General features: G+C 40.0%; 1 protein-coding gene across 5 annotated transcripts in view; it reads right to left on the minus strand.

The window, feature by feature from the left end:
• Positions 1-15,177, minus strand: part of MTCL1 (microtubule crosslinking factor 1) — a gene marked incomplete in the record, with an annotated part of 739,795 nt that overhangs the window by 198,793 nt on the left and 525,825 nt on the right. For 3 of the 5 annotated variants that reach the window (XM_044066527.1, XM_044066529.1, XM_044066531.1), the window contains 1 exon segment: positions 5,093-5,215. In XM_044066527.1, the coding sequence (XP_043922462.1) occupies positions 5,093-5,215 (123 nt within the window). 5 annotated transcript variants of the gene reach the window in all.

The raw sequence follows: 15,177 nt of genomic DNA on the forward strand, positions 1-15,177 counted from the left end.
TTTGTTAGCTTAGTCAGAGAGAGCAGCCAATGATGTCAGAAGAGGAGTATGGCAAGCTGACCAGGAGCCATTTGGCTGAAATATGCCAGGCTAAAGGGCTGGTGCATACCAACCTGACTAAAGGACTGGTGCATACCAACCTGACTAAAGGACTGGTGCATACCAACCTGACTAAAGGACTGGTGCATACCAACCTGACTAAAGGACTGGTGCATACCAACCTGACTAAAGGACTGGTGCATACCAACCTGACTAAAGGACTGGTGCATACCAACCTGACTAAAGGACTGGTGCATACCAACCTGACTAAAGCAGAAATGATTGCTGCCTTGGTCACAGCTGCATCACAAACTAGTGACTAGGACAACAACCAGACTGGCCATGGGGAAGTACAACTCTCAGAAAATGGACAGTTCAACCTTCCCACAGAGGGCTTAAAAATCCATCTGGAGTTAGAGACTTGAACTGGAGGCCAAACTGTTAGAACTAGAATGAGCAGAGAGACTGTGGCATTTGGTGACTGAAGAAAAGGAGAAACAGATGGCATTAGAATCAGCAGAGAGACTGAGATGAAGAGAATGAGAGGCAGAGGCAACATGAAAAGGAGATGCTGAGTTTTCACCAGGATCATGGAGGTAATGAAGGGAATATCGGAACTCCAGACGCAACAAAGGTGGGTGAATTTCTTTCACAATTTACAGAGGGGGATAATTTTGATACTTTTATTCATATGTTTGAAAGGGAATGTAAACAGTATAATGTTGACCAAGGGGTCTGCGTACAGTTCCTGATGCCCTTACTCCATGGTAAAGCTGTGACTGCTATTTCTAAATTATCTAATACTGATTGCTCAAATTATAATACTATTTTAAGTTAAAACCTGAAGCTTGTAGGAAAAAGTTTCATGAGCGTAGGCACAAGGCAGATGAAAGTGTGTGTGAATATGTTCCCGAGTTAAGCACTTATTTTCATAGATGGCCAAGAGTGGGTGTCAGGTCACCACTTTTGAAGGGCTGGTAGACTTTTTTTGTGAGGGAGCCCTTAGCACTTTGTCTGAGGCCATGAGAATCTGCTTAGTGGATAGTGAATGTAACAATCAGATTAGATGGGGGGAAAGGGAGACCTATACCCAAGCAAGCAGGGCATCACTGCACAGGAAAGGGATGCCCAGTGCTGCTCATGGGTCTAAGGGAACCCATGGTGGACATCCAAAACCACCCCAACACAGTCTGCAAGTAACAGGGGAAGCCACTAGTCCAGGTACACTGCCAGGACCAAGGGTTAAATGTTTTAAATGCAACTAGTGGGGCTATGTAAAATATAAATGTCCATGGAAGCAAGGTGGGGAACAAAAAGTGGGAGAGATATTTAGTGGGAATGGCAGAATGCCAGAAGTAAGTTGTCTGGAGATAACAAGGGTACCAAACTACCACAAGAGGTTATGTCCTATCTTAGTAGATGGGAAACAGGCCACTGCTAAGAGAGAGACAGCCTATGACCAAACCATTGTGAACCCTGCAATGGTTAAACAGGGGCACTGCTTGCTTGGGCAGTCTACTCCAATCAGAGCTTTAGGAGTGGCCCCATTCCAAATACCTTTGGCTGGGGTTCACTTTGACTAGGAGGATGGAAAAGGAAGGAAGCAAGCAAGTAGGTGTGTTTGAGGATCTCCCTGCAGATGTCCTGATAGGGAATGATTTTGATATTGCAATACCTTGTGTGCCTGCAGTTACACAGTCAGACATGGAGACAAGCATGTGGGTCTGGTAACGACCCAGACGGACTGCACACTTGACACCAGGACTGGTGAGGTGGTTACTTCAGGGAGGGACCTACCATGCAACATTGAAACTGAAAGGGAGCCACAGCTGCTTGTGGGTACTGATGTTGCTTTGGACAGAGTAACTGCAAGGGCAGAGGTGAGTAGTAGTACCCAGGCTGACAGTGAGGCACTGCTGTCAGAGGATACCAGACTTCCTGTGGAAGGGGAGCTTGGAAGGGTTACCAAGACAGAGCTGAGACAGGCTCAGCTCTCAGACCCTACATTACAAGGCCTGAGGGAGGTAGCTAGTGTGTCAACTGATTCTCAAGGGAAAGAGGAATCTGTATACTGGGACAAAGGGTTAATGTATAGACAGTGGGAGGGTGAGAGAATACAGCAATTAGTAGTGCACAGAGCCTACCATCTGCCACTTCTAGCCATAGCCTATGGCATTCCCTTTGCAGGACATATGGGCATAAAGTATACAAAGAGACATATTATGCAGAACTTGTATTGGCCTGGGATTGCCAGGGATGTAACACGGTACTGCAGGACCTGTGAGCAGTGCCAAAAACTAGGCAAGGCAGGAGACAAGGTGAAAGCTCTTTTGATGTCTTTGCCTATGATTGAGGAACTATTTCAGAGGGTAGCAATGGATATAGTGGGGCCTCTGAGTATCCCAAGTTTCACAGGGAAGAAGTATATCCAGTGGTAGTAGATTATGATGAATGAGGTTGAGGGACCTCTTGAAAGATAAAGATGAAGGGTAGCTGCAACCATGTGAAATTTAGTTATTTACTGAAGAGGTGCAGGATGGTAAAAGGAAGGATAAAAACAGAAGAGAGGGGTAAATGACAAATTAGTTCGTAGTAATGGTGCATAGAAATACGAGCCATTTGGAGAAAAAAAGAAACAAAGATTTTTAGCATGGAAGGACAGAGATGAGCATAACTCTGGAGAGAACAAATCCATTGCTGTCAAATACAGTATGAACATGTAAATACTAGGATTGTAAGGATGAATGATTTGGCCAAAAATACTACAAGTAGTTGAGCAAGGTGCAATGAAGTTGGAGAGCTTTTCAAAAGTGTGTTAATGGAAGGGGCTGGTGGCCCTCAAAGGTTCTGCCCGTCTTGTCTCCCTGAAAAGGACAAACAAATGGGAAATCATGGGATTTAAATAATGATTGAAGGCTTGGGTTAATGAATATGGGGTTAGTAAATGTCTGGAAACAAACCCTGGAGAATCAAAGGATATATGCCCTGGATCACTCATGCCTACAGAATGGAGAGCACCCCAAGTGTACTGATTTCTTTCATAGATGGTTCTGATGTTGAAAAGTCCCTAGAAACAGCATGCAGGAAAAGCATAATCCTTACTGGACACACAGAGTAGAGCACAATGGCCTGGAAAAGGATGAGGGCAGGAAGCAATGAGAGAAAAGGGGTAGTATGTAGTGACTGAAGGTAACATCACATAGTGCTGGGGTAAGTGGTCACATAAATCAGCCATACACAGTACTTAAAGCAAGATACAAAGAAATTTCAGGTACAGGAATCATGACTACAGTGGACAGTGACTGTGACATGATGTACCCAACTTAAGGGTGCAGAACAAGAATAAAGACCGCAAAGAAGGAAATGGGTAGCCAATAAAGACCGCAAAGAAGGAAATGGGTAGTCAATAAAGACCGCAAAGAAGGAAATGGGTAGTCATGAAGGTAAGTGCAAAATAGAGGACAATAAAGACCGCAAAGAAGGAAATGGGTAGTCAATAAAGACCGCAAAGAAGGAAATGGGTAGTCAATAAAGACCGCAAAGAAGGAAATGGGTAGTCATGAAGGTAAGTGCAAAATAGAGGACAATAAAGACCGCAAAGAAGGAAATGGGTAGTCAATAAAGACCGCAAAGAAGGAAATGGGTAGTCATGAAGGTAAGTGCAAAATAGAGGACAATAAAGACCGCAAAGAAGGAAATGGGTAGTCAATAAAGACCGCAAAGAAGGAAATGGGTAGTCAATAAAGACCGCAAAGAAGGAAATGGGTAGTCCTGAAGGTAAGTGCAAAATGGAGGACAATAAAGATGCAGAACAAAATAACAGACTGAATGAGATGTTGGCTCCTACATAGAAAAAATATTCAATGCAAGATCACAGTTCCAAAAAAGTTACACAAGACAAGTGCCAGGAACAGAACTGGTAACTGCACAGGCATTCATTTTTGTTCTTAATAATTACTGCTTAGGTTGGGAAAAGGGATCAGTCCTCTTGCTGATGTCACAGGGGTCATGGAGACAAAGCTAAACTTCAGCAAGATTTGTTCTGCAAGATGAACAAACAGAAGGCCAGTTGTGTTTTTCATGCGAAATAAAATGCAGAGTTATTCAATTTCAATGAGTGAAACCGCAGAATAATGGATGCAATGATCAAGGAACAAAATGATCTGGAAAATAAGACCACGTGTAAACTAAATCATGAAACAGATTGTAAGAAGGGTGGGGAAAGACGATCAGAATGCAGAGCTCCAGAACCAAAAAAAGTGAATTTCAAAAGCCAGTGTTTTCTTTTCATTATGCAATGTATTAGAGCAAACTGAATTTTGAAAGCCACTAGTACATGCGTACTATCCTGTGACTGTACAGTAGGGAGAACGGATAGGTTAGAGTAGGCAAAAAGAATGGAGTTTAGAGTGTATGACGGAAAGCAGAGGGGGATCCAGCACAATGACAATGCACTGCTTGGCAAGGGTAAATGGGAAACACGACGCAGAAGGCCAAGGGAAGTGTGCACAGGGATCAGAGCAGACAGCTGGTAGGGAGACAAGAACGGTTAATTAATGAAGACCTTGGCAGGATGAACAACATTTCTATAGAAAATGGTGGCTTATATTTCAGTAGAAGGATTCAAGTGTGCCTAGTAAAGATGGAAAACCTTGATTCAACACTGATTGGGAAGAGGAGGGACAGTTAAACAGAGTGCAGGCAGCTTCTGCACTCAGCTGTACTTGAAAGAATGCCTCTTTGTTATAATTCGTGTGTTTCATAACCATTACACGCTTTAGCACATCACCCACAACATGCAGTCAAGATATTGCAGTCTTGAAAAATGGCATTCCACAGCATACCACCATCATCTACAATGATGTACTTCTCACAGCACCAGAAAATAAATGGTCATTAGCAACACAACAGCAATCACTTTACACTCCGTCAGCTATATCTACAGACACTACAAACACTGTGAACGATGCTAATGGACACCACACATGGACACTGCACAATCTGGTGAAAACACTCATCACCACGGGATGAAGGACTCCATCCCTTGATATACCTGATAAATCTTGCTGGTCAGTTTTTCCTGTTCCTCTTTCCGAAGCTTCCTTTCTTGTTCAAGGCAAGCTTGAAGTTCTTGAATGGAGTCATTCCGTGCAGGAAATATATGGGAGTCCCTGAGCTGCTTAGCATGACAAAAGGCATCACATGTTTCAGTATGACAAAGGATCTTTCCCTACAAGCTTGCCACATGTGATGAAGGTGACCATCAATATTACGTGTACACACCTACACAATGCACTACACAAACTTGATATACACAATTACATAATGGACATGACTACATACTAGGATGGCAATGAAATGCATGCTTTTCAGCCAAGTTTATATCATTGCTGATATGAACTGTTGCAGCTTTGTTATAATTCCACATTGATATTTATAAGATAAAACCAAAATTGGGTTATTCTGATGTAAAAAGCAAAGCATGAATCATACAAATGCAGCTTGAAAATTCTTCATTCTGGAAATTCATAACATTATGTTACTTTTTTGTATAATAAATGTGTCATAAAAGTTAATTAGGATGCAACCCAAAAGGACCAGGCACTTTTTTTTTTTAATCTTAGTACTTCAAGATGATCTGCTCTTCAGGATGAGCAAGCAAAAGGCCACTTGTGTTTTTCATGCAAAATAAAATTCAGAGTTATGCAATTTCAATGACTGGAATGTCAGAATAATGGACGTACTACACAGCTTAGCATAAGCAGTATCCAGTACTTACCATTTACTTATCTGGTTCTGATGAGAACTAAATACAAGAATCACTGCCTTGCCTCCATATACTTTTTTACATCTCAGAATATTTGCATTTCAGCTGACCTACAAGGACAAGACCTGACTATGCCTGAGAAGACATCACTTTGACTCAAGGTCTGGGTATTAGAGCAGATCAAGTGGCCGGGATGGAAGTGAGTTGGCAATATGAATCCACACATCCTGGGGGCGGGATAGTAAGGATTGTGTTACAGGAGCACTACCTGGGAGAAGATGTGAGCTCCACTTGCAAATGACTGCATTTAGGCACAAGATTAGAAGCCAAGCACAGCAGGTATACATAAATGTACACCCACGTTGGGCTCTGCATAGCAAGCACCATACAGATTCTGCAAGACAGCATGACGAAAAAGGAGCAAATACTAAAAAAATCTCCCACCCTATCCCTGCACATACAACTCAAATATACTTGTCAACAAATTCTGTGCAAAGTCACACAGATAACTATCTAAAGCCCACCTATCCATGAAGCTTTCAGCCCCCTCCCCCAATTATCACTAAAGAACGTGTACTAAAGGTGCTCTTCTAAGGTTAAAGATATTTCATCTGTGAGAGTTAATATGCAGTACATGGCTGTTATATAAACAGTAAACAAGCAGTTTAACCGAAATTTAGTCACTGGCTTTGTCCCTGAGGTTTAGCATACAGCAGTGGTTATGATGCTCTACAAGGGTGGTCCCACTACTGACCCCAAGAACTACAATTCATTTAGCCAAATGAGTCTCATTTGCAAAGCCATGGAACATGTTATAACTGGCATGATAAATTTTGACATTAAAAATCTCCTCAGACTAGATCTGCAACAGTTTTTGTTTAAGGGATGATCCTATATTAAATGTGGTCAACTTCTTAGAGAGTAATACAAGCTAATAACCATACTGTCCACATGGTATAACTGGACCTGGCCAAAAGCATTTGACACCACCCCCCCACATTACTATCATTGGTAAACTAAATGCATTGTAAATAGATCCCAGTGGGGTAAGATGGACAGCAAACTGGATAAAGGACAGAAACCACATGGTGCAGGTAAGCAAGGGCATCATAGGAGAATATGGTTGTGATCAGTAGTATCCCACAATGCTCTGTGATGGAACTCCTTTTGTTTGGCATTTGCTTTTCTGATCTCTAAACCATGAATCAAGATGTCTGGCTAGCCAAGTTTGCAGACAACTTAAAACCAACTCACTGTCACATCATCCTCAGACACACATGCCCTTGAGCAAGAACTCACCCTTGTAAATACTTGGTGTACAAATAATGAGATTACATTAAATACTAAGAAATGTAACATTGTCACATTTGGTAGATTACCCCTCCCCCACAATGTAGACCATACCCCGAACTCCAAAATGAGAATATCATTCGAAACCTTTAAAATGTGTGCTGAAAAATTCCCTCTCTTGCTTGCCATATAATAGTGATCAAAAACTCTTTCTACTTTCCAAGAGTAATTTCCATAGAAATATCCACCAGATTTACAGGTCATTTACACTCAGTATTAATTAAGAGTCACTGAATACCATGCCCTCTTTGAAGATGTACTTCAATAGGCATTATCAAGCATCTAGAGAGACTCCAGAGATTCCCAACTAAAATAGTCACTGTCTCAAAAACATTAAACTTTCTGGAAAGCCTGGAAGCACCGTATATATTTTAGTGATTTATACTACTGAGCAAACAGCTGCCGCTAAACTGGGAATGCCTTGTTGTGCAGCATAGAAAAGAACTTGAGTGGCCTTGTGCACTACTCAAGGTGTTTTTCAGGGAAGGTTTCTATAACTGCACACAATTTCTCTAAGATGGAGTCTATAGAAATTAATAACCATTGAAGCGGAGATACAACGTAAAGTAGAGGCTTTGAACAAAGATCTACGAATCTGCTTCAAAGGGAATATATATGAAAAAAGGTTAGACAATCTATGCATGCAAGTTATTTCTTACAGAGACAAGTTGCAGCAAACTAAGTACTGCAAATTAGAGAGAGACTATAAAGATTTTACTACAGGACAGGTGTTTGTATGGCCCAGAGGAGCATATAATCATGAAGAGACAGTTTTGCCATCTTCAAACGAGCGTAACGGGCATCAGGAGAATGACGACGTCAATAATAGTAGAACAGTTTCCTCTGGTGGTGTTTCTTTAAATTTCACTCAGAGAATTGTGGAGAATGCATTTAATGCGCCAGACACATCCCTTATTTTGAGTGAGCAAGATAGGGGTGTGGATTTACCTTCTACCACAGCTACACCACCACCTAATCAACAGGCGTCAGAAGCGGGCAAAGATGTTGTTTTAGGAGGAAAACCAAAAGTTTGGAATAAAAACATGGAACATTTTCTTCCGCTTCCAGTAAAATCAAAGGAAACTTTAAGAACAAGATCCAATAGTCGTGGCCAAATGAAACGGAAGTTTTCAGGCGAATACCAAGGTATGAGAAACAAAACCAAGAACTCAATAAACTAGTGTTCAATTTTTCAAGGTATAAACTAAGTTTTTCGGACATTTCTTTACTTAATAAGGGATTATCTTTTATCCCCTCACAACTAGTGGATTTGAGATTGTTTGGGCGAAATGCAGCGCTTAAATTAATGTTTGCCTCTAATGAGAAGAATATGCGAACTATTCAAACATACAGAAATAGAAGTTTGTTTATTCCTATTCTGCCTACCAATGTGGACAGCTTCATTAAACTATGTGAAAATGACTTTTATGCTGAATTTATGAAACCACAACGTAAATGCACATTTTAATTTAACTAAGGAGCAACAACAGTCGTTACAAGGTTTAAGTAATAATAGTGACATAATGATAGTACCAGCTGATAAAGGTGGAGGTGTGGTGTTATTAAATGCTGAAGACTATGACAAGGCCATGTTAGAAATGTTAAGTGAAGTGAATACGTATTTGAAAATTGATGGTAAATATCTTTTGAATGTGATAAAGCAAGTCCATGATGATGTTTATGACTTGTTAATGTGTGGACAAATATCTGAAGATATATATAACTATTTTTGGGTACAACATCCTAGGATCCCTTATTTAAAGGGTTTACCCAAAGTACATAAAAATGTTTTTCCTTTGCCTATGAGGCCTATAGTAGTAGGCAATGGCTGGGTAACAGAAAATATATCAGGGTACATGGATAGCATTCTGGGCCCTTTAGTACGTAAAATTCCAAGTATATTTTGAAAGATGGCTATCAATTACTTGAACAATTAGTTGAATTTAACCACGCAGTGCCTGATTCTGAATATTTGCTAGTTACTCTTGATGTTAAAAATCTATTTACTTCTATCCCGAATGACTTTGGGATAGAAGCTATAAGGGAAGCTTTAAACTTAAACCAAGATGTTAGTAAAGACACACAAATACTAGTTACTATGTTATTGGACACCATACTCAACAACAATATATTTATGTATAAAGACGAATTATATGCACAAAAATGGGGGGTAGCCATGGGCACCCCCTGTGCAAATTCATATGCAAATATGGTTGTTCATTACTGGGAGAATGAATGTTTATTCAATAATAAGCTTTTTTCACAGGTGATATTCTACAAAAGGTTTGTAGACGACATACTTCTTTTTTGGAGAGGTAGCATAAATTAAATGAGGGCGTTTGTTAGTCATTTGGAAACCACAACTGAGTTTTTGAAATTCACCCTGGAGTATTCAGACAATAAGATTGATTTTTTTAGATGTTACTATAACCAAAAAGGAAAGGGGCATAATATCCACTTCATTGTACAGGAAGACTTGTTGGAAGAACACACTTTTACACTACACTAGTATGCACCCTAGATTTGTTTTTCCTACTGCAGTTAAAGGGCAGTTCACTAGGATCATGAGGCTATGTGAGGATACATCAGATATGGAGGCAGAATTGGATAACATGTATAATTTGTTTCTGGACAGGGGATATAATAGAGACATGTTGGATAAAAATAAGAACTTGATACTTAAGGGGAAGAAACTATTTTTTAGAACAACTAGTCATAGTTATAATAAATCAGAGAAGATCGATTTTAGTTCCAGAGTAACTTTCGTCACAAGATAACTAACAATGATACGATAGTCAATACTATCAGGAAAAACTGGCATGTGCTAACAATGGATAAGACATGCAGGATCGTGGGATGTATGCCCAGTTTCAGTTTTAAGAATAGTAAGAATCTTAAGAGAATTTTTTGCAAAGAACAGTATCATGTCATACATGAAATAAATAAAAATAAAAAGAAACTGGGAACGTTCACCTGTAATAATTGTAAGATGTGCAGATATATAACGGATCAGTTTTTTTATTCATCCTGATTTGAATTATAGGTTTGAGTCTAGGTTTTATGCTAACTTTGATAGCACAAATTTGATTTACCTTGCTACCTGCATGATTTGTACAGCTTTTTATGTCGGCATGACCTCTAAAAAGTTAAAGGAGAGAATTTATGGTCATGTTTATGAAATAAGAAGGAGTAATCAATTGAATGCGTTGGCTAAACATATAATAGAATACCCCAATCATCAGTTTAAATTCAGGGTTTTACAATTAGTCCAACATAACAGGAGAGGATAAGAATCATTTAGAAACCACTGAATTATCCGGGATTTTCAGACTGAAAGCTCATTTAGAACCTGGACTCAATCAAGCGGTTAATATTAAACCTACTCTTGATGCATGGCAAGGGAGCTAGAGTCACTGCTGTGCTATTGATTTATAAAGACAAGTTTTGTTTTAACAATGTCATATTTGGACTTATTTATTTATTTACTTCTCAAGCTAATAATATTTAGTAATATAGATCTTTTGATTACAAGTGAAATCTAACGTTTCTTATTATTATTGTTGTTGTGATTTTATATTTTGTGGTTTTATTTCATAGCTATGCAAACATGTACAAAAGATATCCGTGAAAGATGTAAAGTGAAGGCTGAATTAGTTTGTGATGCCTCTTGTTTTGAGTTCAATTATCAAATAATGCATTTAATTGGGGTATTTAATCAATTAAGTTTTTTATATAAAATGGAAGTCTGAACCAGTATGTTATTAGATCTGAAGAAGCGTACCTAGTACATGAAAGTGCTTATTTGTTGTTCCAATACATTTTATTCTATTTTATTCAGTCGTGGTGGTCGTTTTCCAGTTGTTTTTTCAGAAATTAATAACCACCAAAACAATGAATTTTTCTTAAACATCTCAATACTTAGTCACTCTTTCATGCTTCTCACTTAAATTCTTTGCTTTTCTTTAGCTGTTCTAATGCAATTATCTCAAGGTCTCACTACAGCGAGATCCAAAACATGGAGACTGAAAGGCCAAAAAATAGCCTTACATATACCAAGTCTCAAGACGCCTATTTCATGGAATATTTCCTTTTCTCAGAGGTACAGCGATCTCAGATTTGGCATACATAACTACTGCAGAGAGGAGTGCTTGCTCCCCACATTGTGGGGGGGGGGGGTTGCAGGGAGCCTTGCCCAACTGCAAAAAAGAAATTTAAAAGACAAGATTGATGTTCAGGATTCACTGTTCTTGAGTTTTGAGGGGTTTTTTTTCTCTTCGGTCTGTTGGCATTCAGGGTTACAAGTGCTGATATTTCAATAAGGAACCATTAAAAACTAAAAACACCCTTACACTAATACTTTGTTGAAGCACCTTTTGATTTAATTACAGCATTCAGTCTTCTTGGGTACACACATGCCATCAATTAAAGAGACTCCGATTAACCTTAAATAAGATTCAGTTGTCCTACTAGGATTTTCCTGACATTTACTAGTTGCCTACTACAGCAAATGCCATGGTTCACAGAGAGCTTACAAAGCATCAAAGGGATCTCATTGTTGAAAGCTATCAGTCAGGAGAAGGGTTCAAAAAATATCCACAGCATTAGATATACCATGGAACATCGTGAAGACAGTCACCAAAAAGTGGAGAAAATATGGGACAACAGTGAAGTTGCAAAGAACTGGACGTCCCTCCAAAATTGATGAAAAGACAAGGCAAAAACTGGTCAGGGAGGCTGCAGAGAGACCTAGAGCAACACTAAAGGAGCTGCAGGAATTTCTGGCAAGTACTGGCTGTGTACTACATGTGACAACGATCTCCTGTATTCCTCATATGTGTGGACCATGGGGTAGTGTTGAAAGACAGAAGTCTTTTCTTACACAGAAAAACATCCAGGCCCAGCTAAAATTTACAAAATACAAAGTCTCCCAAACGTATGTGGGAAAATGTGTTATGGTCTGATGAGACCAAGTTTGAAATTTTTGGCCACAATTACAAAAGGTTCATTTGGCGCAAAAACAACACTTTGCATCACCAAAAGAACACATTCCCCACTATGAAGCATGGCGGTAGCAGTATCATGCTTTGGGGTTACTTTTCTTCAGCTGGAACTGGGGCTTTAGTCAAGATGGAGGGAATTATGAATAGTTCCAACTACCAGTCACTTTTGGCCCAAAACCTTCAGGTGTCTGCTAGAAAGCTAAAAATGAAGAGGATGCAAGGCTATGGAGCGCATCATCATGGAACTCATTAACAGAGACATTGGGAACCTCCAAATACTGGACCCTACCCAGTTTGGCTTTGTTAAGGGCAGATCATGCCTCCTAAACCTGGTGGACTTCTTTGAGACAGTTACCAAGGCTATATGTGAGGGAAAGGTGGTACACACAGCCTACCTAGACCTCACTAAGGCCTTCAACACCATTTCCCACTCTGGTATTATAGACAAGCTCACCAGCCTGAACATAAACCCTTACATCACAAGATGGATTGCCAACTGGCTCACGGACAGAACCCACATGGTGAGAGTTGTGGGAGCTAGGTCCGACTCTAAACCGGTTACAAGTGGCGTTCCCCAGGGCTCAGTCCTAGGACCCCTCCTGTTCGGCGTATACTTCTCAGAGTTACAGGCAAGCACAGGAGGACTATGGCTGACCAAGTTCACAGATGACTGCAAACTAGGGGCTATAACTGACTCTCCGGCTGACACAGACATCCTCCAACAGAGTCTCACTGAGATGAATTCCTGGTGTCAAAATCATGGCCTCAAGCTAAATGCCAAAAAGTGCATAGTCATCCCTTTTGGAAAAAACAAAGTACCCACAAACTACCACATAGGTGGCAGCCCCCTAAATACGGAAGATGTAATAAGGGATCTGGGGACCCAAGTAGATAGTAATCTCAACTTTGATAATCACATTGCCAAAGTGGTTAGAAAATCCTTCTACGTGGCCCACCTAATCACAAAAGGGTTTGCATCCAGATCAAAAGAGGTCATTGTGCCCCCTCTACTCACTCATCAGACCCATCTTAATGTACAATGCCCCATTTGGGATGCATCTTACAAGACACCTGCAACAGCTAGAAAGTCCACAGAAGTACCTCACCAAGAGGATCAATGGCCTCAAACAGATGTCCTATGCAGCTCGACTGAAGAAACTACAGTTGTACTCTGTTGCATACCGCCTACTCAGAGGTGATCTCTGCCTGACATACAAGGCCATGTCCAACCCAGAACTGATGGACATGCTCCACCTAAAGAAAACCTTATCCCCTCAAGGCACATGTTCTAGGGATCTAAACCTCACCACAACAATAAATAGGACGTGCTGGAGGGATAGATTCCTGTCCCAGAGACTTCCCATGCTTTGGAACAAGATCCCAATCTACATTAGGCAGAGCTCCTCGCTAACACTCTTCAAAAGAAACCTTGGCGAGTGGATGGGAAACAAAGTTTACCTCGGGGATCACTTCAGTGGCTCTGCTGGACAGAGGCACAGGGAACTAATCTAAGGGGGCGGCAAAAACCAACACATTCTGGCTAGGCTTATTCATGCTTTCAGGCAGATAGCCTAGTACCCACCTATGAACCTGTTTTCACCTTTCAGCATGACAATGACCCCAAGCATACATCCAAATCAACAAAAGAATAGCCTCAACAGAAGAAAATTAAAGACCGGCCAGAGCCCAGACCTAAATTCAACAGAAAATCTGTGGGGTGACCTGAAGAGGGCTGTGCACAAGAGATGACTTCGCAATCTGACAGATTTGGAGTGCTTTGGCAAAGAAGAGTGGGCCAATATTGCCAAGTCAAAATGTGCCATGCTGACAGACTCCTACTCAAGAAGACTGAATTATGTAATTAAATCAAAAGGTGCTTCAAAGTATTAGTTTAAGGGTGTGCACACTTATGCAACCAGCTTATTGTACGTTTATTTTTTATATTTTTCCCCTAACAGATTTGTTTTTCAATTGAATTGTACAGGTTATAAGTCACATTAAAGGTGGGAGAAGGTTTGAAATGATTTATTGTGGTGTCATTTTTTATATCACAAAAACCTGGCATTTTAACAGGGGTGTGTACACTTTTTATATCCACTGTACTCGCAAGCGTTTACTCCTTTCCTGAGTTTTTATTTCCCAGATGCAACATTTTGCATTTCTTCTGCAGAATGTAAGCTGCCATGACAAACCTACTCTCCATTAGCACAGTCTCTCTCCTTTTCTCTACCCTTGTACGCATCAACACTATTCCTACCTTTGGTCATTCTTTAAAAGGTAAACCTCCTTTTGGACCCTGCGTAATATACTAATGACAATAAAAGGAAGGGTACCAGTACTGCCCCTGAATGGTAATCTTGCCATCTGTGTGGACTAATTTTAATCTGGACTACTTTCTCCCTGCTATTACACTTATTACTACTAGATGAGCTCTGTAATAGATAAAAACAAAACTATCCTGAAGTGAAAAAGTTAATTTTAGAAATTATGCTCGGCTGTCTTAGTAACAAGTACATGGCACTTCTTTTTCTCTCTTCACCCCCACATATTTTAGATTTAATTATGAATGTTAAAAAACCTACAGTCAAACTGTAAATTAAGTAATTATTAAATGATTTTGAAGTTCACTGTTTTGTTCAAACTAATAGAAATATTAATATTCCATTTAATATCTGAAAGGCATGCTAAGGGGACTTCTTTATAAGCAGAGTACACACCGTTGAGTAAAAAATGGTTACTCACAAGGAAGCACATCCATTATCACTGAACAGTGCACTAGGAAAGACTAACAACTGGTAGTGGAACACAAATCAAGCCAAAAAAAAACTGCAGGTCTGCAGAGACTCAGACTATAAGCTCTTGGATCAACCAAATGTACTTCAAAACTAAATAAAGTACGCCAAAAACATTTTATGATGAGCACTTTCCTTTTATTAGTAAAACCTTCTTCAGATAAGATCATCCACATTTGAAAACTGCTTATATAACCTTCACTTGACCTCAAGCCTCCTGACCTCGCAC

Source organism: Protopterus annectens, chromosome 3.part1 (genome assembly GCF_019279795.1).
Source record: "Protopterus annectens isolate FY-2018-M chromosome 3.part1, PAN1.0, whole genome shotgun sequence".
Classification (NCBI taxonomy): domain Eukaryota; kingdom Metazoa; phylum Chordata; order Ceratodontiformes; family Protopteridae; genus Protopterus; species Protopterus annectens.